The 23,170-nt window shown below is 41.3% G+C and overlaps 1 protein-coding gene across 3 annotated transcripts in view; it reads left to right on the top strand.

Moving 5' to 3' along the window:
• LOC125311500 (serine/threonine-protein kinase 32C-like) overlaps positions 1-23,170 on the top strand; it is a 284,135-nt gene that overhangs the window by 14,252 nt on the left and 246,713 nt on the right. For all 3 annotated transcript variants that reach the window (XM_048269621.1, XM_048269623.1, XM_048269622.1), the window contains exon 2: positions 22,570-22,625. In XM_048269621.1, coding sequence (XP_048125578.1) covers positions 22,570-22,625 — 56 coding nt within the window. The remainder of the gene's footprint in view (positions 1-22,569; positions 22,626-23,170) is intronic.

The following is a 23,170-nucleotide window of genomic DNA, read 5'->3' as shown; positions in this document are numbered from 1 at the left end:
CCCATCTCCCCACACATTCATCTTGGTGGAATATTTCACAAACTTTCACTCAACACATGACAAACCAAATACAAACCAAAAACAAGCGACCTTACCGAACACAAAGGAGTAAAGCATTCCCTTGTACAATAGTAATCTGGTTTTGAATTTCCAGCAAATTTCTACATGCCTCCAACTTTGGGCTTTAAGTTTCACAATTTGTTTAAATTGTGTAAGTCCGCTGTGGTGTTCCGCGGTTGAACCGGATGGAGCGTTCGACAGCAAGGGCTGTGATTGGCCGAGTTTTCAGTGTGTTGTTTCTCTGTGTTTTTAGCAGCCCCTGCAACATGCTAGTCCACTGTAGCCTATAAGCTTTGTACATAATGTCAAACATAGTTTTGGATTCAGTGGCAGGATTTCTTGATTGTGCAGTGCCTCTGTCTCTCAGTAATTAAGTTCTCAGTTTTAAAATGAGAACTTCGTCAGCTGGCAGTAGGCTACTTTGTCGGCTATCATGAGAAGTTTGCTTGCTAACTGAACATAAATATGCTGCCCAGAAACCTCGTGAATAGTTCTTCTTTTTTTACTACACTAACGAGGTTGAAATATAGCCTTTGCCTACAGCATCTCCTTAACAGTAATGTTAATAAAATGACAGCATTCATATGACAAAGGAAAACGAATTCGGTCACTCAAGGCTGTGCCAAAGCAACCAGTGTACAGTCCTACCCAATACTCAATGCACGTGTCTCCAGAGCAGGTCTGGTCTCTCAGGCAGTACTGAGTTCGAATCCAGGAAGGACTAATGATGCGACATTTTTCTTTAGAAATCTTTTTATTGAATCAAAGTTGTAGCCTACTACAGACAGTCGATGAGGTGTTCTGAATAGGCTTAGGCTGGGGGTAACGGGAGCATTTGTTTTTAAAACATAACTTGCATCTTTCCATTCCAACCATTATTAGGCATAGGCCTATTGTTATAATTTTTTGCAAGGTGTTGCTCCTGGCAAGACTTGTTTATAAGACGTTTGGTGATTAATTGATAGCTGTTTTTGGGACACGTTAAACGTTCTTAACGTCGAGTAAAATTACTTGTTGCCGTTTTGGGACATAAGCTACGTTAAGCTTTTTCACGTTAAGGTGGTATTTGTTGTTACATTAGCTTCAGAAACACCGCTTCAGAAAGCTGCAGGGGAGCGGGGTTAAATGTAACATGGACTTTTTTCCTAGTTGCAGAGGGTTGATCGGGGCATGCTATTGGTCAGTTAACCACATTACTATGAGACGGTGTTCCACAAATTTTCAGTCAGTATGGACGTGATTTCACGTATATCTACAGCAAAACGTCTTTTGAAGGCATCAAAGTAAATAGGTGGTAGGCTACTTGTCTTTCGATTACTGATCTTATCTTGTATCATCTAATAATCGTCTTGTAGGCTATAAATGAACACCGTTTTGAAACATGTAGTCAACACATAGCAGGAGCTATCTTATCTTATAACAAATGTTGCTTGTTAAAACATATGACTAGTGAAACTCAAATGATTTAAAAAATATTTAGCCAAAGCCAAAAAGTGTTAGGCCTACTTTGTGCCCCGCGCTCTCCCACTGCTTGTGAAAGAAGTTCCTGACACAAGGAAAAGTGCGTGGTCCACCATGAAAGCCTTATCCCTCACCCGCGCATCCTAAATGGAAAACAGACTATACCATTATGTCATCATAAGACTTAGTTTTCTGTCTTTGAGCCTATTTTATGGAAACGATTGGGAAGAACATTTGTGCTATTTAGAAAGCATATCTTCTATCGTCTTTCCAGGCGCACACAGCTCATTACCATATACCGACTGATATATTTTTTGTTGTCGTTTGAACATCGGCAAGCAGGCATGTTGCGGTTGCAATTTAAGTGACATTTCTACAATATTCCAACCTATCCCACTCTGATATTTAGAGTTGTTTCGTTAAGATAAAATTCTTATTTAAATTTTGAGTTCGGCAAAGGACGTTTTTTGCCTTTTTTATTCATGCCCTTTATCTGCCCTGGCAAACTTCGGCCACTGCATGATGATACTGCTTTTATTACACAACTGAGAAATAGGCGATTGGGCTCGTCCTTTACAGCAGGACACAATATCCCTCCAACTCTAGCCTCGCCCGCCACTTTTGTTGCCTTCATATTTTTCCTTTCAAATTTGTGATATCGCTCAAGTCTTGCTTTAGTTAATTAGCAAGTTACTACCAGAAGCCAAAAATCTGACTCTCTCACTAGCTCAAAAATGCCGTCATGTAGGCTACTTTCTAAATATTCAACAATCAGAAGCAGCTGTAATTGTAACAGGACATTTTGAATGAGACCTTTATGGAAGCGCTGCTGCCCATCTCGCGCACCCTCCTTCACAATGTTGAATGGTGACACGCACACAACTTGCAAAACATTGAACTGCTTTGAGTGAAGTGCGCTTGCGAGTTGCGTTCCTTCTGTAATTAATTATACTAGATGCACTTCACACTGAAAACAGTGGCAGTCCTAGCTTGTAGCCTATAGCCTAACATATTTTTTTGGAATCAATTCGTGGTGTGATTGACATCAGACTAGTCATTAGCTAGTTAGTTGTGCACTGTTTCCCTCTCAGGAGTAAGGTAACAAACAGCCTACTCCGATGAATTCTATTTTTTTGCCAATATTCTTGTCGCCCTCCCAGAATTCTGAATATCTTCGCACGCACACTATAGGAACTGTAACGTGATTAATGACATGTTACACCCAACTCTGCTCAGCTACAACTAGAGAAAGAATCTCCCGTGTGTAAGTTCACTCCAAGTTGGCTTACCCCATAAACTGCATGACAGTAGGCTATTTCTATTTATCTATAAAATTACCACATGTGTTTGTTCAACTTTATGAAGCAGAATTACGCAGGCTATTTCCACACATTTTGTTTGCACAAGAAAGAAAAAATAAAGCGCACACGATTTTGGGCTGCACTTTGAAACTCGTTCTGGCGCCTCTGCCTTGTTGCCTTTATGATTTCCTTATAACTTTCTTATACTAAATAGGAAATGCAAACAATGACATGCCCAACCCTGGAACTGACTGACTCTGTCTCTCTCTCTCTCTCTCGTGCATGCGCGCGCTCTAAGCAGCCTACGTTTCAAATGATGGTAGTCTAAGGTAACGTTCAAGTTAGATCTGCTGCATGAAGGAAGGTCCATCTCTTCTCACAGTTCCAATGCATGATCCGAAAAATGGTTTTATATGTGTTAGTCAACTTTGCAAAATACATTCGGGGCTACACTCGAAACATTCGGGGCTGAAGCCCTGGCAAAATCGGCTGGCGACGCCCCTGATGAGATATATAAACTCACGCTATTATATTATCATATATGTTTGGTAATGGCTCAACTGTCTCTGATTGTTCTACTGACTTGGAAACTGGATGCGTCATGGAAGCAGTAAGTCAAGTCGCATCAAAAATAGTAGTGGCAGAACTCCCAAGAGCCACCTGGTGGTTGTTTGGGTCAACTGCATTTTCTGTGAGAAAATGGGATGCGTGATTCATGCAGGAACCCGTCCAAACTTAACTGATACCCACTACATGATTACATGAGTACATGATTTCATAACAGGCCAAATACGAAATAAATGTTACAAATATCGCCTAGATATCTGTATATAAAAATCAGAGGATATACAGCTCATGACTAATTTGTCAAAAGCAGCCTTAACCTGTTGAGGAGTGAATTCTTTAAGACAATGCCGTTCCCCTGAGAGTGAATTATTTTACTGGCTCCTTCTAGAATTCTACTCGAACGTTCTATAGTTTCAGTGTTCTTTGTAGGGCAATTAAGAATATTCCCACGTTTCGCTGTGAAAGTCTGGCTCACGAAATTATTTTTGCTTAATAAATTCACCATTCTATTCGGGATCACTGATCAAACCAAGAATATCTGCCAGGCTGCAATTTGCAAGATAACGCAATATTTAAAAAGAACAGCTGACGGCAATAGCATATGTTTAGATTTACCCAGGTGTATTAATGAGATATCAACACTATTATCATTTTGAACTTGTAGAACACACACATTATCTTTACATCTTATATAATATAACATAATATAATTGCAAAATCCTGTAACCTCTGACCAAGACACCAATCACGTGACCAACCACGAACAACTTTGTTTGTTGTTTACTCATGCATGCTTCATGAACTGCACGCGTCAGATAATTTTCACGTGTTGTTTGATAGCTTAGTATTTCGGAAAGACTTTCCTCATTGAAGATTGTGGATGTCAAATTGTGGAGTAGGCTATCATCAACTCACAAAAACCAAAGTAACAGCAGGCATAGATGATGAAATGGTAAGTGTATTTCCATATTTTGTTCCACTATATCTTAGATGGCTAACGTTAATGTTGCAATGTGCTGTACGTTTTCTCACGTGGCCTATTTTAACTTTCCCCCAGTCTTCCCGTGTGAATATATTCTCGTTTAGTTAGTGTAGTACTCCCTTATTTTCAATGTTGAATGTTGACAGCTGACCTAGCAAGTAGCCTAGCTTGCTACAAAGTAACCGTAGCCTGCTACTAAGTAACGTAGACTAAAGCAAGGAACCGAGGCAATGTAGGCTATGCAGTAGGCCTACATGTTACTTTGTCCTCAACTGTCGAAATTGAATTACAACACGTAGGATGATTTATATGGTATATTGTAAAGGAGTCGACACTGTAAGGAGAAAGGTAGACATGGACACAGTGGATAGGTTTAAAAGCCCGAGCTCAGGGAAACTTTTTTTAATCAGCAAACACTAGGACGATTTATATGGTAGGCTATGTGTAGGATATATACAGGATTATTTATATATAGGATTGACTTCTTATAGTTTAATTAAAATGATGAACTATAATACTACAATTAATGTTAATGATCAATATGATAACTGTATTTTTAATAATATTTCAGGTTGTGAAACTCAAAGCATGGAGTTGCACACAATGCAGTGTTGCATGGAGCACAGAAGACACGAGTGAGCTTCCTCTGCCGGGGCCTTCGCGTGCCGTGTTGGCAGACCTTGCAGTGCCGCCTTGTGCTTTTTCCTTGGGCATCTGTCTGCAGCACTTCGGAGGGGAAATGGCGTGCTGTGAGGCGGAGTGGATTGTCCATTGATGGGCGCCCAGCGGTGGAGGCATGCCATGTAGTGTGGTACTGCCCCAACAGGTGAAAGTGAAAAAACACTTTTTTGTACCATTTCAAGGTTTTTCTTGTGCATTCCACGAAGCTGTTGCGCATGTCAAAGCGGTCCACAGCCCCCATATTTATTGTTTATTGTAATCAAGGACACAGGAGGGCTTCATCTTCCTCTGTCCTGTGATGATGTCCACCTTTCCTGAGTCAGCCATCGTTGCTTTACTGAAAGTAGGCATTCCCTTTCGCTTTGCCCTCACAGTCCCACAGGCTCCTGTCCCACGCTTCATTAAATATAAAAACAATGTTGGACTACTGTACCAATTGTCCACATACAAGACATGCCCCTTTCCTAGATAATCTTTCAACATTGACACAACCACAGAGCCAGACACACCCAGGCCATCAATATTATCAATGTCTGTTGTAGCGCCAGTGTAGATAATGAGGTCTTGCACATAGCTGGTTTCCACATCACAAAGGATGAAAAATTTGATTCCAAACCTGTGCCTTTTCGACGGGATGTATTGGCGAAATCTAAGCCTGCCCTTCCATAACATCAGTGACTCATCTATACATAGGTTTTGGAATGGCACAAAAACTTTCTTGAACTGTGTGGTCAAGTAGGAGAATATGGGTATGATTTTGACAAGAGGGTTAGTGTGGTCCAAGATGGTGTTGTCAACGAAGTGGAGGGAATGCAGAAGAAGCAGAAAACGATCTTGGGAAAACAGAGTGAAAAAAAAGGAGGTCGAATACATGATGTTTGTGCTCCAGTAATCTTTCAGGGCCTTTTTCTTCACTGTTGCCATGAGAAGGATGGTCACAAAGAACATGTAGAGTTCTGCCACTGTTGTGTTCACCCATTTTTGAAGTTTCCCTTGAACACCAACCCTCTGCTTGAGCTGATCTGCAAATCTGTTTGTCTCATTAGCTATCTTGCCCACCAGCTCCTCCGACATAAACAGTTTGAAACATTCTGCCTCTGATATGGTCGGAGGCAGGTTTGCCTGAACACCACTCCTAGAGCCATCAAAATGAAATTCACCTGGCACATAGCTGGCATTGGCTTCCTGCCATCTTAGTTCCTCGATTGGAGGCACTTCATCCGTCGGAATAGGTACCAAGACTTCTTCCACAAACTGAGGTATTAACTCCTCATCAGAGTCAGACTTACTCTCTGAACTTATAGGAACTATTGGGACATCGTCAGAAAAGAGCATCTCCATGACCTGGTCATCTGTAAGTCCCCTATTTGCCATTTTACACATAATTTTAACGAGTGCTTTGTGTCTGCTACAAAAATCTTAATCGCGAATGAACGATTTCGTTCTATAAGCTCTGAGGTAAATGAATGAACATGTTGCTAACTTGATTTGCTAACGATTAAGGTATGACACATACAAGTATTGTGTGGGATAATGCTTTATTTGTTATTTTATTTGTCACACAATTTGCTGTCGCTAAAAGTACATGTATTCCGGTTTTTATACCCCCTTGGCGCAGCTATCTTAGCTTTTTACGATATGTAAACAAAGATGGCGGCGCCCTATTAGCCTTTAGCTCGTTGCTTGCATTTCAGTGAACGCTCCGGAAACTGAAGCTTTCTTATGTCCTTGTACATCAGTAATGTTTTGTATATAATTACTTACAACGCGACACTGGATTTTAGCTGTGAATGTTTGAGATCGATCTTACAAACTGTTTTGTGTCGGTGTTTTGGCTGGGCAAGTGACGGTACGTCATCGGTAATGTTGGATAACTTCATCACTGACAGTTAAAGATGTAAGACCATACATAACTGCAACACATGTAATGTATATTCAATAAAAACTATGTTACAAATGAAAATTCCTTGTTAAGTTATTTTGGAAAATTTTTCTTGGCAGAAAAGTCCCCGAGTGTAGCATAATTGTCGCGTCATAATGCGGAACTCTCGGTTCAAGGAACGTTCTAATCACATATTTGTGATCGTACTCCCAGGGGCCCAGCCGCGGCTCATCACATATTTGTGATCGTACTCCTCAACAGGTTAATGATCACAAAATGCTAAGTATACATGTAGGCTATATATTTCATGTTCAGGGTCATACACACATCACTGCTCCCCTGATCTGGAAGTAATGTCTGTACAGTGTAGACCCTTTTACTTGCCCAAAGAGCTCACAACGGTGATCATCACTGCTGTGTATATCCCACCAGATGTAAATGTTAGCACAGCGCTCTCTCAGCTGTACGCAACCATAAACAAATGCAGAACATCTGGCCTGAAGGAACTCTCTCAGCTTCAAGATTGCTTTGAGCGCACTGAGTGGAGCATATTTGAACATCTCGATTTACAGGAGCACACAGAGACTGTTTGTTTCTACATCAAGAATTGCACTGACAGTGTTACTGTGGAGAAGCGCATTCATATTTACCCCAACCAAAAACCTTGGATGACCTCGGATGTCTGGACACTCCTGAGAACCCGGAACTCTGCCTTCAAGTCAGGTGACAAAGAACAGTACAGCGTGGCGAGGGCAAAGCTGCTGAGAGGCGTCAAAACTGCCAAGGTGGCTTATAAGCGGAAAGTGGAGGACCATCTCACCAACAGAAACCCGGGGCTGGTGTGGCAGGGGCTACAGAGCATCACCAACTGCAAAGGCTCCACACCCGCCACTACCGTCGCTGACGCATCGCTGGCTGAAGAATTGAACACTTTCTTTTCCCGCTTCGAGACAAAGGCTTCACACACAGCCGCACGGCCACCACAGACCTCCAGTCACAGCCCACTCACACTCCAGGAACATCAGGTGAGGCATGTGCTGAAGACTGTGAACACCAGGAAAGTAGCCGGTCCGGATGGTGTACTCGGGAAAGTACTCTGCACCTGTGCTGACCAGCTAGTGGGAGTCGTGACCAGGTTGTTCAACCTCTCACTGTCACAGGCTACCATCCTCCTGTGCCTTAAGTCAGCTACTGTACCATCATCCCTGTCCCAAAGACTCCTGCCCCAAAGTGCCCCAATGACTACAGACCTATTGCCTTAACATCAGTAGTCATGAAATGCTTTGAGAGGCTCATCCTACACCACTTCAAGTCCCATCTCCCCTCAAACCTGGACCCACATCAGTTTGCCTACAGAGCTACAGAGGACGCCATCGCTACAGCTCTTCACACAGCACTCAGCCACCTCGAGCAGCCAGGGAGCTACGTCAGGATGCTGTTCATAGACTACAGCTCGGCATTCAACACCATTATCCCTGACATCCTGATGGACAAGCTGACCAACATTGCTCTCCCCCCTCCATCTGTGCCTGGATCAAGAACTTCTTGACTGACCGCCCTCTAACGGCAAAGGTAGGCACCATCTGCTCCTCCACCCTGACCCTTAGCACAGGTTCTCCCCAGGGCTGTGTGCTGAGCCCTCTCCTGCACTCCCATGACTGCATACCCATCCACCCCTCCAATACCATCATTAAATTTGCCGATGACACTACGGTCATCGGCCTCATCAGTGGAAGGAATGAGACTGCATACAGAGACGAGGTCAATAAGCTGGCAGGTTGGTGCTCTGACCACAACCTGCTGCTCAACACCAGCAAAACTAAGGAGATGGTCATAGACTTCAGGAAACACAGGGGGAAACCAGCCCCACTGTGCATTAATGGGGACTGTGTTTAACGGGTGTCCTCCTTTAAATTTCTTGCGACACACTTAGTCGAGGACCTCTCATGGACTGTCAACACATCCGCGGTGGTAAAAAAGGACTTCCTGAGGATACTCAGAATAGAACAATCTGGAGGAGAAACTGTTAGTGGCATTTTACCGCAGCACTATTGAGAGTGTCCTTACGTACTGCATTACGGCTTGGTGTGCCAACTGCACTGTGGCGGACAGAAAGAACCTGCAGAGGGTCATAAAGATGGCACAACACATCACTGGAAGTCCCCTACCCTTGCTAGAAGACCTCGGCAGCATGCGGTGTCTCAGGAGAGCTGGGGCAATCACTGCCGACCCCTCAGACCCAGGACAGCACCTGTTCAACCTCCTGCCCTCTGGCAAGAGATACAGGTGCTTCAAGAGCAGGACAAATAGACGGATAAACAGTTTCTTTCCCTGGGCCATCAGGTCCCTGAATTCATAAAGTGTGTGTGCGCTATGAGGGCAAATGGTGTAATATTGCTTATTTCTCTCCTTTTATTCTCCACTATTTATTTAAAGAAGCACTATGCAACAATTTTAGCAAAAATGACCTTAATTATGCAGGTTGAGAGTCGTTTTGATGGTTCTACAACACTTTCTGGGTCATTTGGTGGGTGCTTCGTCTCCCCCTATCGCTTCTCCGTGGAAATCCGGATGTGACTCAGCGGAAGTATCCAATCGCGTCAAATCAAATGTAGTCAGATTATAGTTTCGAAAATGCTTTACGGCAGACACACCCCCAAACATGGGACCGGCTAGATATAAACAGCCAGTTGCAAGGCAATTGTTGCATTCATCATGGATCAATCGACAAATAAGAGACCCAAGAATTGACTGTCGGAGGAACAGAAGAAGAAAAGGGAGTTTGACAAAAAAAGACACCAGACACGAGTGAACATAGGACGAGCTTTTGAGGAATGGCGTCAAGTGAGAGACTCTGAAGACTTCAAAACGGACGCTGACTTGGCTTTGTTGCTGTTGAAATTGTAAGTAGCCTACCCTTGCGTAAACTTTGTCTTTGTAATGTGGTTTGATAGTCTCTTGAACCATGTGTTTGCTCGACCATTTTATTGTGAGCCCTGTATGTGTTTAGCTTGGTTTCTTGATGGCTAGCTCGCTAGCTAGTGGGGGTTTAGCGTAGCAGTCACTTGCTATCGCTGCAGGGGGAGCTGTGTAGTGAAAAATGCGAGCCCAAATCCGGCAAAAACCCAGAAACAGCAAAGGAATAACCAAGGATACAACAAGGATACAAGGAGGTTTATTTGTCACATACATAGCAATACTAACGTAAAGCATGTAGTGAAATTTCGTTTGGTGTTCAGCTTTTTCTGTGCAAGTGTGAAGAAAGAAAGATCAACAAATATTTTAATAAATAGCAAGAGAAAATAAAAAGTGCAGTGTGTGTACAGTCCATGTGCAAGTGTGTAAGAAAGCAAAACAAAAAACGTTTATATAGTCTTGTGTGTGTTCAGGATACGGATTGCTTGAGGATAGAAGCTCCTCCTCAGTCTCTCTGTTCTGGTCTTGTAGCAGCAGAGACGTTTGCCTGACCTCAGTCTTTTGAAAAGTCCATGATCAGGATGTGACGAGTCCTTTACAATACTTTGGGCCCTGGTACATAGTCTTTTCTTGTAGGTCTCCTGCAGGGTAGGGAGAGGTGCTCTGAAGGTACGTGCGACAGATCGCACCACTCTCTGTAGGGCACTGCAGTCACGGGCTGTACAGTTCCCATACCAAGTGATGATGCTACTTGTCAGGACACTCTCCACAACTGAGGAGTAAAAGGCCTTCAAGATGGGTGCTGATACTTTGAACTTCCTCAGCTGACGTAGGAAGTACAGTCTTTGCCTAGATTTCCTCAGTGTGTGCTGGGTGTTAACAGTCCATGTTAGATCGTCAGTGAGGTGTACTCCCAGGTGTTTGAAGCTTGTGACTCTCTCCACTGGCAGCCCACTGATCTTAAGTGAAGTGTAAGCTCTGTTCTGTTGTTTCCTGTAGTCCACCACCATTTCCTTTGTTTTGCTGACATTCAAAGTGAGGTTGTTGGACTGGCACCACTGTGATACCTCATCCACCTGGTTCAGATAGGCCTGTTCATTGTTGTTGCTGATCAGGCCCACCACCACTGTGTCATCTGCAAATGTAATGATGGAGGTGTGACTGCTGCTGGCTCTGCAGTCATGGGTGTAGTTATACAGCAGAGGACTCAAAACACAGCCCGGGGGGCACCTGTGCTGATGGTTAAGGTATCAGATGTCAGACCACCCACCCTGACCACCTGTGAGTGGTCAGTGAGGAAGCTGTGAATTAATTTGCAAATGGTGTTGTTTAATCCAAGAGCCTTAATCTTTGTAACCAGAGTGTGGGGGACTATCGTATTGAATGCTGAACTATAGTCAATAAACAGCATTCTCACATACTTCCCCTTTCCTCCCTCCAGGTGGTTTAGGGTGGTGTGCAGGAGGTTGGAGATGGCATCATCTCTTGACCTGTTGGTTCTATAGGCAAACTGGAGGGGGTCGAAGGAGCTTGGTAAAGACGAGCAAATGAAATTCTTCACAAGCTTTTCAAAGCACTTCATCACTGTTGATGTCAGGGCCACTGGGCGGTAGTCATTTAGGCATGATGGGCTTTTGGCACAGGTACAATAGTGGACTTCTTAAAGCATGCTGCAACGGTAGCTTGAGCCAATGACGTGTTGAAAATGTGTGTAAACAGGGGCTAGCTGGTTAGCGCAGGATTTCAGTACCCTTCCAGATATGCCATCTGGTCCTGCAGCTTTCCTGCACTTCGCCTTCTAAAACATGTTTCTCACATCATACTTGGAGACAGTGAATGGAGTTTCCTCACTATTGTTCTCATCCGCTTCTATTAGTAAGGGTGAAGAGTTGAAGAGTCTTCAAATTGTGCATAAAAAGCATTTAACTCCTTGGCAAGGGAGTTACTCACTTTCATCACTGAAGGAGACTTGCTTTCAAAGCCTGTGATGGTTCTCAGTCCTTTCCATACACGAGCTGGATCACCCTCATTGAAGTCGGCTTCCACTCTGTCCCTATAGTGCCGCTTGGCCTCTTTAATGGTCTTCCGTAGGTTGTATGATGCTGCCTTGTAGTCTGACATTTCGCCCGTGATACAGTGGGTCCCAGTTAAGAATTGACACTTCATTCACCATCAAGGTGATTCACGCAGCTGGGTGAAATGTAAGTACAACTACAGCCGCTTAGGGGCAGCATAGTCCGCTGTGGCGTTCCACGGTCGAACCGGACGGAGCATTCGACAGCAAGGGCTGTGATTGGCCGAGTTTTCAGTGCGTTTCTCTGTGTTTTTAGCAGCCCCTGCAACATGCTAGTCCACTGTAGCCTATAAGATTTGTACATAATGTTAAATATAGTTTTGGATTCAGTGGCAAGATTTCTTGATTGTACAGTGTCTCAGTAATGTTTTAAAATGAGAGCTTCGTCAGCTGGCAGTAGGCTACTTTTGTCGGCAGTCATGAGAAGTTCGCTTGCTAACAGAACATAAATATGCTGCCCAGAAACCTTGTGAATAGTTCTGATTTTTTTTACTACACTAACAAGGTTGAAATATAGCCTTTGCCTACAGCATCTCCTTAACAGTAATGTTAACAAAATGACAGTCATATGACAAAGGAAAACGAATTCGGTCACTCAAGACTGTCCACAGCAACCAGTGTAGGCTACAGTACCCAATAGGCCTACTCGAAGCAGATAGCGTTGTCTGACGGTCGAGTGGGTTAATACACGTATTTCCAGAACAGGTCTGCAACTTTCAGGCAGTTCTGAGTTCGAATCTAGGCAGGAGCAGAGCCATATAAAGGCCTAGACCTATTCTGCCGTGCAAAGGCAAAAGGCCGTAACTTCAATTTTATCAAAAATGAGTTTTTGTCATTTTTGGAACAATGGGCATCAATTTTATCATGTGGACAAATATCTTGAGTCAATTTTGTTGTTTTCTTATCAAAATAAGATGCTGTTTTTGCCGTAACTTCAAAAAGCAGAGGGTAAGCCAAGGCATAGCCCGTAACATCAGTTGTGGTTCTTTAGCTTTGTTTCGCGGCTCTATAGAACGCTGGAATTAAGTTACAGTGCACCCTAATTTCAGCGCAGCAAACCATATTAACATTGGTGGTGGGTAAAACAAAGGCAGAGTGTCTTATGCCTATGTATTGTATGTAGGCCTAATTGAAGCACTTCAGCCACACTTCAATAAAGTGAAAAGAAAATGTTGCAGTGGTTGTTTTACTATCTAGCATTAACTACTTCAGATTTTTGTGAAATTCAGCTAGGATGTAGCCTAGTTAGCTAGTTAACTGTTCCTGATCCACAAATAGCCTACATGATAGATGTTGTGCCAGGCAACTGTAAGACACCATAAATGTCCCAAAGCCTGGATACTATTAACTAGTAGCCTAGTACCGTTTTCTCGTACCATACAGGGTGGCTAGCTGCCTGCCAATCTGCAAGTCCACTCACTGGCAGAAAACAAAGCGAGTGGGTTGGGGGCCTCCGATACACCTCCCGTCCCTCCCGGGCGAGGAGAACATGTCGCACACAAACTAACCCAGCAGATAGAATTTAGATCGCAGCTTACCTTTAAAAAATCCATGGAAAACAACATCCACTGAGAAGACAAATCCATTGTTTAAATCCATCACAAGTTTTCAGCAAGCCCATTAGCAATATAATTATGTGCAGGCTAGCTAGCCTAAAATCTATCAAAGTGCAACGTTGTTAGGATGTTGTCATTCAATTTTAAGTGTCGCTATGAGTAAGCTATTAGCTAAAGCTAGACAGTGTTGGTTGCAAAATATTTGACTCCCATACGAACAAAACTACACAGCATGTCCTTAAAGTCGATGTCCCTTTAATTTGTCAAGAAAGAAATCCAATCAATGTGTGACTCCTCCCGCCCATACGACACAGACAGTAAATTATTATGTGTCCATGAGTAGCAAAATTCCTGTAATTGCATACGTTTCCAATGGCATTGGCTTGGATCATGTTGTGGCTGTTTTTGGTTTTCTGGCTCTTAAAGTGTTATTTTACTTAAATTAAGTACAACGATAAAGTTTTAAAATGTTCCAGTGTAGCCTTCTCATTATTTTGTATTTTGTAATATTCTGTTGATGGAGGCCTAATATTAAGCCTTACTAGACAAAACTCACTAAATGTTATCTTAAGGCTATCATTGTTATCATATAAATGTTTCTATAGAGTGATAAAAGTCCAAATGGTCAATAAATTAGAAGTTAAGGTATTTTGCCTTTGTATGACCCATTATTGTTTTGCAGGTAATGCAAAGGCAGAATACAGTAACTTCCAAATAAGGGTCAAAGGTCAAGTTTGAGCTGATTTTTTTCATGTAGATACATGTATTCATTATGACAATTACTTGGCAAATTTTCAGTGTCCTACCTATCATACAATTGGCTGGACAACAAAAAAACTTTAAAGTCATTTTTCTCAATTTCACACTCTGGCGAGTTAATGTCTTTTGCCTTTGTAGGGCAGAATTGTTATCATTTTTTGCAAGGTGTTGCTCCTGGCAAGACTTGTTTATAAGACGTTTGGTGATTAATTGATAGCTGTTTTGGGGACATGTTAAACGTTCTTTATGATGAGCGCATACGGGGAGTAAAACGACTGTTACGCGCTCTTACAACTATATGCTACAATGATTGCAATAGCCTACAAAAATATGCCCGTGTTAGTTTAGTTAGTTTTGTGATGTTTTGCACTACTTGGCTTTTTTGGCAAGATTGACCTTGGTTAGACTCTGCATGTTATTTCTCCGTATGGAAAATAAAGTCAATTTTCGACACACGTCTGTTATTAGTTCAATAACAAGTGTTGCTTGTTAAAACACGTGACTAGTGAAACTCAAATGATTTTAGAAATATTTAGCCAAAGCCAAAAAGTGTTAGAGAGATGGAGAGATGCCGGTGCAGCTCAGATGTCTTCTTAATTTTCTTTATTATTTAGTAAAAGGTGCAGATCAACTAAACTTTGACTAACGTTTCGATGTTTGTTAGTCAAAAACATCGACACATCGAAACGTTAGTCAAAGTTGAATAATGTTCTGCACCTTTTACTAAAGAATAAAGAAAATTAAGAAGACATCTGAGCTGCACCGGCGTCTCTCCTTCTCTCTAAAATATCTGTCCTGACTTTGTCTACCAAAAAGTGTTACTTTGTGCCCCGCGCTCCCCCACTGCTTGTGAAAGAAGGGGGTGGGGTGGGGGGCTTAACGTGAAAAAGCGTAATGTCCCAAAACGGCAACAAGTCATAATGGTAGGCTAGGAAGTGGGGGGAGGGTATGGGATGACCAGAGCCGTCTTCGCTGTGCTATTCAGAAAGCATCTTCTATTGTCTTTCCAGGCGCACACAGCTCGTTACCATATAGCCTATCGAGTGCCTTAACAGTAGGGCTGCAGCTATCGATTCCTTTTGTAATCGATTAATCTAGCACTTTATCGATCGATTAATCGGATATTTTTTTTTGTTGCATTTTTAAACAACCAAAACAAATAATGCATAACGAAAATGACATGGCTGTAAAATGATCAAGCAATTGGCACAGAGGTATTTAGGCCTATTCTAGCTCCAACATTTGGCTCCAAAACTAAGCCCATTTATTGCAATTTACCCATTTAGTGTTTATAAGTGCCAGTGCCAACAATTAAATAATGTTCAAAATGCTCTCTGTAAAATTGCAGCCTCTTGTGCATGACTTAGCTGTCCATACTATGTTGTGAAGTGCTGGGAGGGAGAAGAGGGAAAGCAATTTAAGTTCCATGATGTAATCTCGACCTGACATTAAAGTAAATATCTGTTTTATGTAGATTTCTACACCTGCAGCATTTACCATTAGGCTACTAACAAATAATTTTACCATTAGGCTACTAACAAATAATTGTACCATTAGGCTACTAAAAATAATTTCTGGGGTGAGCCTATTTGCTATGGTAACCTAGCAACCTGTGTGTGTGTGTGTGTGCACCAAGGGCGGAGGCGAACGTAGACACTATGGCGGATCTGAGGCTAAATAGTAGACCAGTTCACCTAGCCATCCCCATTGAAGCCCATTCAATTTTGGCGCCACTTTGACATCAAATAACGTTACAGCTGAAGCGTTTTAAGCCTTTATATGAACTTTTTCTATTTCCGGAGTAATACAACATTATGTGATGTTGAATGACTTACAGACTGAGTAATAAACTTTTTTCCGAAATCAATGCTAAAGTGACGTAATAAGCATACAGCCAGAGTGGGTGAAAGCGTCGCACAGGAGCAAAATAACCGTATTCTCTGGATAAGAACGAAAGCATCGGAGCACAACATTTCAGCGAAGTTTTGATGGATTGACAGTAGCCTAGGCTATGAATGTGGCGAGTGCTGTTTATATTAAGTCACATTTATCTACGAACAACTAGGACATTTAGAACAGTAATGTAGACATGGTGGTAACGAAGTAAGTGGCTACATACCCAAACTCTCGGCGCAGCTATCACAAGAGTTACACAAGTCAGACTATGTGCCTATGTTACATTTCGTCCCTGAGCCCTGCAAGAAAGCCTCGTCGACCAACAGGAAACGGTTGAAATTTGCTTCACCCGCCTCGATTGACGTCTACGTGATGACTCTGTCCATATCTTTTACTGTCTATGATGTGCACGCGTGCGGTGCGTGAGGGAAGATGAGGGTGCATACGGTATAAGAAGGGGATCTTTTTTTAGGCATACTGTCTTGCAATTGAACGTGAATAAGTTTACTACTTAAAAACATCAACGCTAAACATTATATATTTTAATAGTAGCCTAGTCTAATAAGCTACACCAGCTTGTCTTTAAGAGGGGAAATTGTATAGCCTATAACATTAGCTGAGTCACATATTTGGCCATATGGTGTTTATCATAGGCTACATCACGAAACCAAATAGTGTAACAAAGGCGAACACTTTAACAGGGGAAATTAATTGGGCATGAATCATTGTGCTGAACGGTATTTGTCAATGAGCAGAAACACACACGACATTCAAACTGTTGATAAGATGTGCACTATAGAAACTGGTCTGTAGGCTAAAATTGGACAAATAAATGACACTGACTCGCCATATCCTGACTCAGGAAAAAAAACATTGTCTTGCTTTGCCGCAAACTCAGCAATGAAATCATAGGCCAGTTTGCAGGTAGCCTAACGTCTTTTTCAATTCATAGAAGGAAGAGCCCTTTCTCTCTTGTGACATTGAGGTGCGCCAAATAGTTTTTAATAGCCTAGCCTGTTCAACGAAAAAAGCCGTTCACCCGATGCCAGTCACTGATCGCAATTTCAAATTTCGGGAAGCTTCGTTCAATCTTTTTAAGTTTTAGGCCTAAGTGCAGTAGGCCCATATCTGCCCCCTTTGGAATTATATCTCGAGCCTATTATAAGGTCCAGTGTGTGTTATGTCATCCCATGTCCTGGGATTCGGACGTGCTCAAAAATAAAAGAAAACTTTTTTTATAGATGGTTATGAGAAGCAATACGAGTCTGAACTCCGTGTCATTCAGACTCAACCCTCTTGTTGATATTTTTCGTTGTCGTTTGAGCGTCGGCAAGCAGGCATGTTGCGATTTGCAATTTAAGTGAAATTTCTACAGTAGGCCTACAACATGCAACATGCTTGTTAGGCTGGGCTACTGTCAATGCACTTGTACAGGTAAATGTTCAACAATTGCTGGTGTACAGGCTATAATCAATTAGCTAAATCATTTGTCCAGCTGTTTAAAAAAAATGTTTGTGCTACATTCAAACGCAAAAGGTGCTTTGATATCTTTTTCGTTTGAACGTCGGCAAGCAGGCATGCTGCGGTTGCAATGAATGAGGATAATTGGTTTTATCTGCGGATTTATTTTTTGCATTATTTTGAATATGACTTGCTCCAGTCTCAACAGCACGTCTACTTTTTCCACACGCATCTAAGTTCTAACACACATATCCCCTCTCGCTTTCTCTCTCTCCATCCCTGCGCACGGGGCTTTCTTAAAGGAGCTACACCATTTTACAACAATTGCATCTACATTTTCATATTAGAATGTTTTGTCTGTTTAAGTGTAAGCTTAAACTACCGTGATCAATTTAAGTTCCCGTGCCCCTGCTGAAAGTCTCATGCGCTTATCATTACACTATCAAATCTATAAGTAACCGTGACAAATAGGGTATAAGATATATAAACTCACGCTATTGTATTATCATATATGTTTGGTAATGGCTCACTGCGTCATGGAAGCAGTTAAGTCAAGTCGCATCAAAAATAGTTGTGGCAGAACTCCCAAGTGACACCTTGTGGTTGTTTGTGTCAACTGCAGTTTGTGCCATTTCTGCTGAGAAAATGGGGTGCATGATTCATGAAGGAACCCGTCCAAACTTAACTGGGACCCACTGTATGTAATAGGTTGACTGTTTTTTAGCCATTTTCTTTATCAAATCAGAATGCTTACATTCTTCTAAGACCTTATAATTATGGTCACTGTGAACATTGTGATCACCTCAGAAAATCTGTAGCTTCAAGGGTTTATATGTATGCATATTTAATGAGATATTGCCTCATTTGCATATTTTATTTTTTAGGCAAAGTGTAATACAAAAAGTATTTCTCTTAATATGAAGATTAGTCTGGTAGAAATGTATGGGGATATCTATAAAGGGGAAAAAAGTCCAATTCACCTGTAGTGTGATAATAGTGTCATCTGTTCATAGTGTGATAATAGTGTCATCTGTGTCATCATTTTCAGGACTTTCGTCCTGGTGAGAGATTTTGGCACACATCCCACGTTGTTCAATGGGGTCATATTAGTCTATAACAGTTGAGATATTCTCTGCTAAATGAAGTGCATACAAATCTTACCCAGGACCTCTACTATAAGGGGACATGAGCAAAAAAAAAAGTAAAGTTTAGTTTCATGTGCTCACACGTGAAACTTTCATGTGAGCAAATGAAGGTTTTGTGTGCGCACGCAAAACCTTTTCACATAAAAGTTTCATGTGAGCACATGAAAGTTTCACGTGAGCACATGAAACTAAACTTTAGATTTTATTTTGCTCATGTCCCCTTAGGGGCTCCGTACTCTGGCAATCAGTAATGATGCTCATTACCCATGCCCTTGGAGCTGAGCTGCACCAATCACATCGGTGTATCTGATATAGGCGGGCCAGAGGCGAGCTAAACAGATGACGACAATGCTGCAACGTCGAAGTCCGGAATCAGTCAGTAAACATTGGTCGTAGTGTTATCCAATTGCGTGCAGTGATATTTTGAAATACATGCTTGATGCTGCCCCTCGAGTTGGACCATTTTCATTACTCATAGCCAGACCCTAAATCTTTCTAGATTTTTGGGTCTGGTTTTCCAGGCTAGTGAAATGTATAATTCAACCATTTTAGCATACACATCCCCATATACCTCAAAACAACTTGTGAGTTTTGACAGCCGTGGGGATACTTTTACCAACGTTACCAGTCCCACAACTACAAATGTCGTATTGTTCTTAATAAATGAGTTTAAAGATTCAAGATTGTGTCTTTAGTTTATTATGGTTTTATTTCCCAGTATTTTTTCAATGCTTCCAGGGACTTTGAAAGATGTATGCATGTAGTCCCATAAAGATGACACGGAACCATTGATTTTGATTCATCACCCGTCCGTGATCGGACACATACACATACAAATGCACATAAACACACTCACACATATGCACACCCCATTACCCCCCCACACACACTCACAAGGAACACGCACAACACATATACACATACACACACACACACACACACACACACACACAGAAGCACAAACACAAAAGCAAACACATATATCCACACACTCATATACATGCAAAACCTGCAAGAGTAGGGGACATAATATTGACTAGTGTCATTTATTTTTGCGGAGAGAATGTGCAGGACTGAGTGTTGGTCATATTTTGTACCGCTATGTGGTACATCTAGTTTTGATTTAGTTTATTCATTCGAGGTTCCAAAAAAAATAGTTTCAACTGGAGTATTTTCCGCCAAATGCTGCCAAGCAATGGATACTGTTACTCTCAACTCTCAAATTTAAAAGGGCTATTTGTGCACATTAATTTGTGCACTTACCTGTCTTTGCATCTTCATCACTCACATTTTAATGCAGGCCCGGATCTAGGCTGCTCAGATTGGGGGGGGCAAATAGAAATGGGGTGGGCACAATGAATAGCCCGCTCAGTTTCACCTACAAATGCATTACTTTTCACCTTAAAACCCTTATTTAATAGCTTTTAAGTTCAAGTAGTACTGTCACTGCACATATCTGTACATGTTGTTCATACATTGTTCATATTACATAGCCATATTTATTCTGGTAAGGTAACTGCTAATAGGAACACTGCACATATTTGTATTTCATTTATTACCTGCATCAAGGTATGAAATGAAACATGACATATTACATAGAACTGTAAATCATAGAACTGATTTTAATCAGATATCTAGACTATAGTTAACATTTGCACTACTCCACTTGTACACTTGCACACTTTGCAACTTGTTGTTGTTGTCCTGTTGTCCTGAACACACTTCTGCTGCTCTTACATAACTTGCACCACTATGCCACTTGCATACTTAGGTCAAACAGAACTACCTCAGCCATTTATTGGCCTGACTTTTCCACTATTATATTGACTGTCTACTGTATGCACAATTGCACAATTTCAACTCAAATTTTGCTGCTCTTATTTTTTTCATTGTATGTGCCTTCTTCTTATTTTTACTTTTTTATATTGTTTACTTGAATGTTATGTTTTTCTGTGGACCTAATTGGTAAAATATGTCTTGTCTCCACCGTGGGATAGTGGGAAACGTAATTTCGATCTCTTTGTATGTCTTGACGTGAAGAAATTGACAATAAAGCAGACTTTAACTTTGATTTATTTTCTATTTGGCCTGTTATGAAATCATGTATTGTTGAACAATTTAAGCACAGTTCAGCTTTAAGAAACTGAAATAGTCTATGTTTAGCAGTTTGTGATCATTTTTTTTTTTTCAAGGTTACTTTGACAAACTCTTAGTCAGCTGATTTTAATATTTACAGATATAGGCTCGAGGTGATATTTGTAACATTTATTTGGCCTGTTATGAAATCATGTATTGAACAATTTAAACACACTGTGAAACCTGAAGCCCAAAGTTGGAGACATTAGACATTGCTGCAAATGTAAAAACGGATTACTCTGGAATGGCTAACTGTACAGGGGAATGCACCTTTGTGTTCGGTAAGGTCTGCTGTTTCTTCTGATATATGGTTTGTCATGTGTTGAGGGAAAAGTTTGTGAAGTATTCCACCGAGATGAATGGGTAGGGAGATGGCGGGGAATGTAATATGATTAAATTAAGTTACTTTTCTCGCGAACCGTTTACCACAACAACAACAACATCGTTTAAAAGCTGAGAAAAAGCTCTTTCGTGTGATGTGATACATGTGATATCTGTGTGAGGAGTAGTCTACTTCGGGAGTAGTTCAGCAAAGAATGGGTGAATTTGGACGCACTTTCTTTCTTGCCGTGCGCTGTCACTTTCTCCACTGCGTAAAATACTTAAATTAATTTGCGTTGTGAACGCTAAGCTTAATTTGACAGGCCATAGGCTAAATAAAAATCGCTAGTCGGACACAAAGCAGAATATCGAAAGAAAGGGGCACCAAGGCCACAGTGGCCTTACTATCTATGACAGTGGCCTGTGAACCTCCGTTTTTCAAAATAGCAATGACGTGGCCGCTGTAAAATTCCCACCCTGCTTATAACACAGTTAAGGAATTAAATGACCAATGTTAACAAACTAACTGGCTTAGAAAGCTAAAATGCACAGTAGCTAAAAAACGAACCTTATTCAAAACAAGAATTATACAATTCAAAAATAATACAAACAGTAACACTACAGTTAAAACCAGTAAGAATCTATATTATAGCCTATCTAGTAGGGCCTATAACCTCTATGGAAATATGATAACCCTCTCTACTGAAGTATGTAACAGCAAGTGCTATGCACACAGTGTGGAATAGGGTACGTTGCTGCTCCAATATTTATACCATCCAACCAGCCTCAAAATTCAGCCTGGGCTAATTAGAAAAGTGTGATTGGCAGATTCAATACCTGTCAAATAAAATTGACCAATTAGGTGGGGCAGAAGAATTTTTTTTTTTTGGGGGCATTGTCCCTCCCAGCCCTATTCTAGATCCGGCCATGTTTTAATGTGTATATTTCTTATGATATCTTTACTTCTATAATGTCTCTTGTCCAATCAAAAAAGAATAAATCCTTCGACCAGACCTAACTCTTACATTTTATTAACTGCATAATGCTGCTATTGCAGAAGTAGGGGATGGGGGACTTAGGAGACGTGCTTTAATTTCTTAAATTGGTAGATGGCAACACCACATGGCATGCATAATATATACCCTTCTATCTTATTTGTTGTCCATATCCTGTTTGATTTTCAAGCCCATATGACCTGTTCCACAATGACCAGCTTTATCTCTGAGCAGATGTTGACCACACATATTGAGTAAAAACTAAAAACTGAGGACTGAGGTCAGAGAACTACAATAAAGCATGGATAGACAGTATTTAGCAAATCACCAAATGTGTGTCTGCATTGGATAACAGTCTCTCCTTTTTTCTTTGCAGTGAATTTTGACCATTTTCAAATTCTCCGTGCCATTGGGAAAGGGAGCTTTGGAAAGGTGAGAAAGGAACTATAATCACTCCAACTCTTATTTTAATTAAACCTTACTTTACTGACATAGTGCCCTTAATTTGACTGCAGTCTTAGTGGCTTCTCTCCATTCGCATATGTCAAAACACACATGTCACCAATTAAAGCTGATTCTACTCTTCCATGCTTCCATTAACAAAAAATCTACATATGATATAGGTTCATTTGTCTTTATTTAGCTGTTTTGTGCTGATGAATTGGCATGACACCAGCTCTGTCTTCTGTACTGCTTGCTCAAAACTTCTTGAATACAAATGCAGAATGAGGTCTAACTGAATGTGCTCTGTAGGACTTCTGTCCATTCGCCTGTGAGTACTGGGCCGTCAGCACAAGCTCATATAGCGTACAAATGTGCACACATTTGTTGATACACTTCCCCACAAAAGAAGAACCTACAATTTTCTCAGAAATATCTTGAAACTGTCAAGTAATTGATATCCATAATCAGTTACTCCACATGTAATACAGATCAGACTTTCTCTTCAGACTTTCTCTTTAACCTTTCATTCATGA

The sequence above is a fragment of the Alosa alosa genome, chromosome 18 (assembly GCF_017589495.1).
Source record: "Alosa alosa isolate M-15738 ecotype Scorff River chromosome 18, AALO_Geno_1.1, whole genome shotgun sequence".
NCBI classification, from domain to species: domain Eukaryota; kingdom Metazoa; phylum Chordata; class Actinopteri; order Clupeiformes; family Clupeidae; genus Alosa; species Alosa alosa.
Note: the sequence above shows the minus strand (reverse complement) of the source record. Positions and strands in the feature narration are given on the sequence as shown.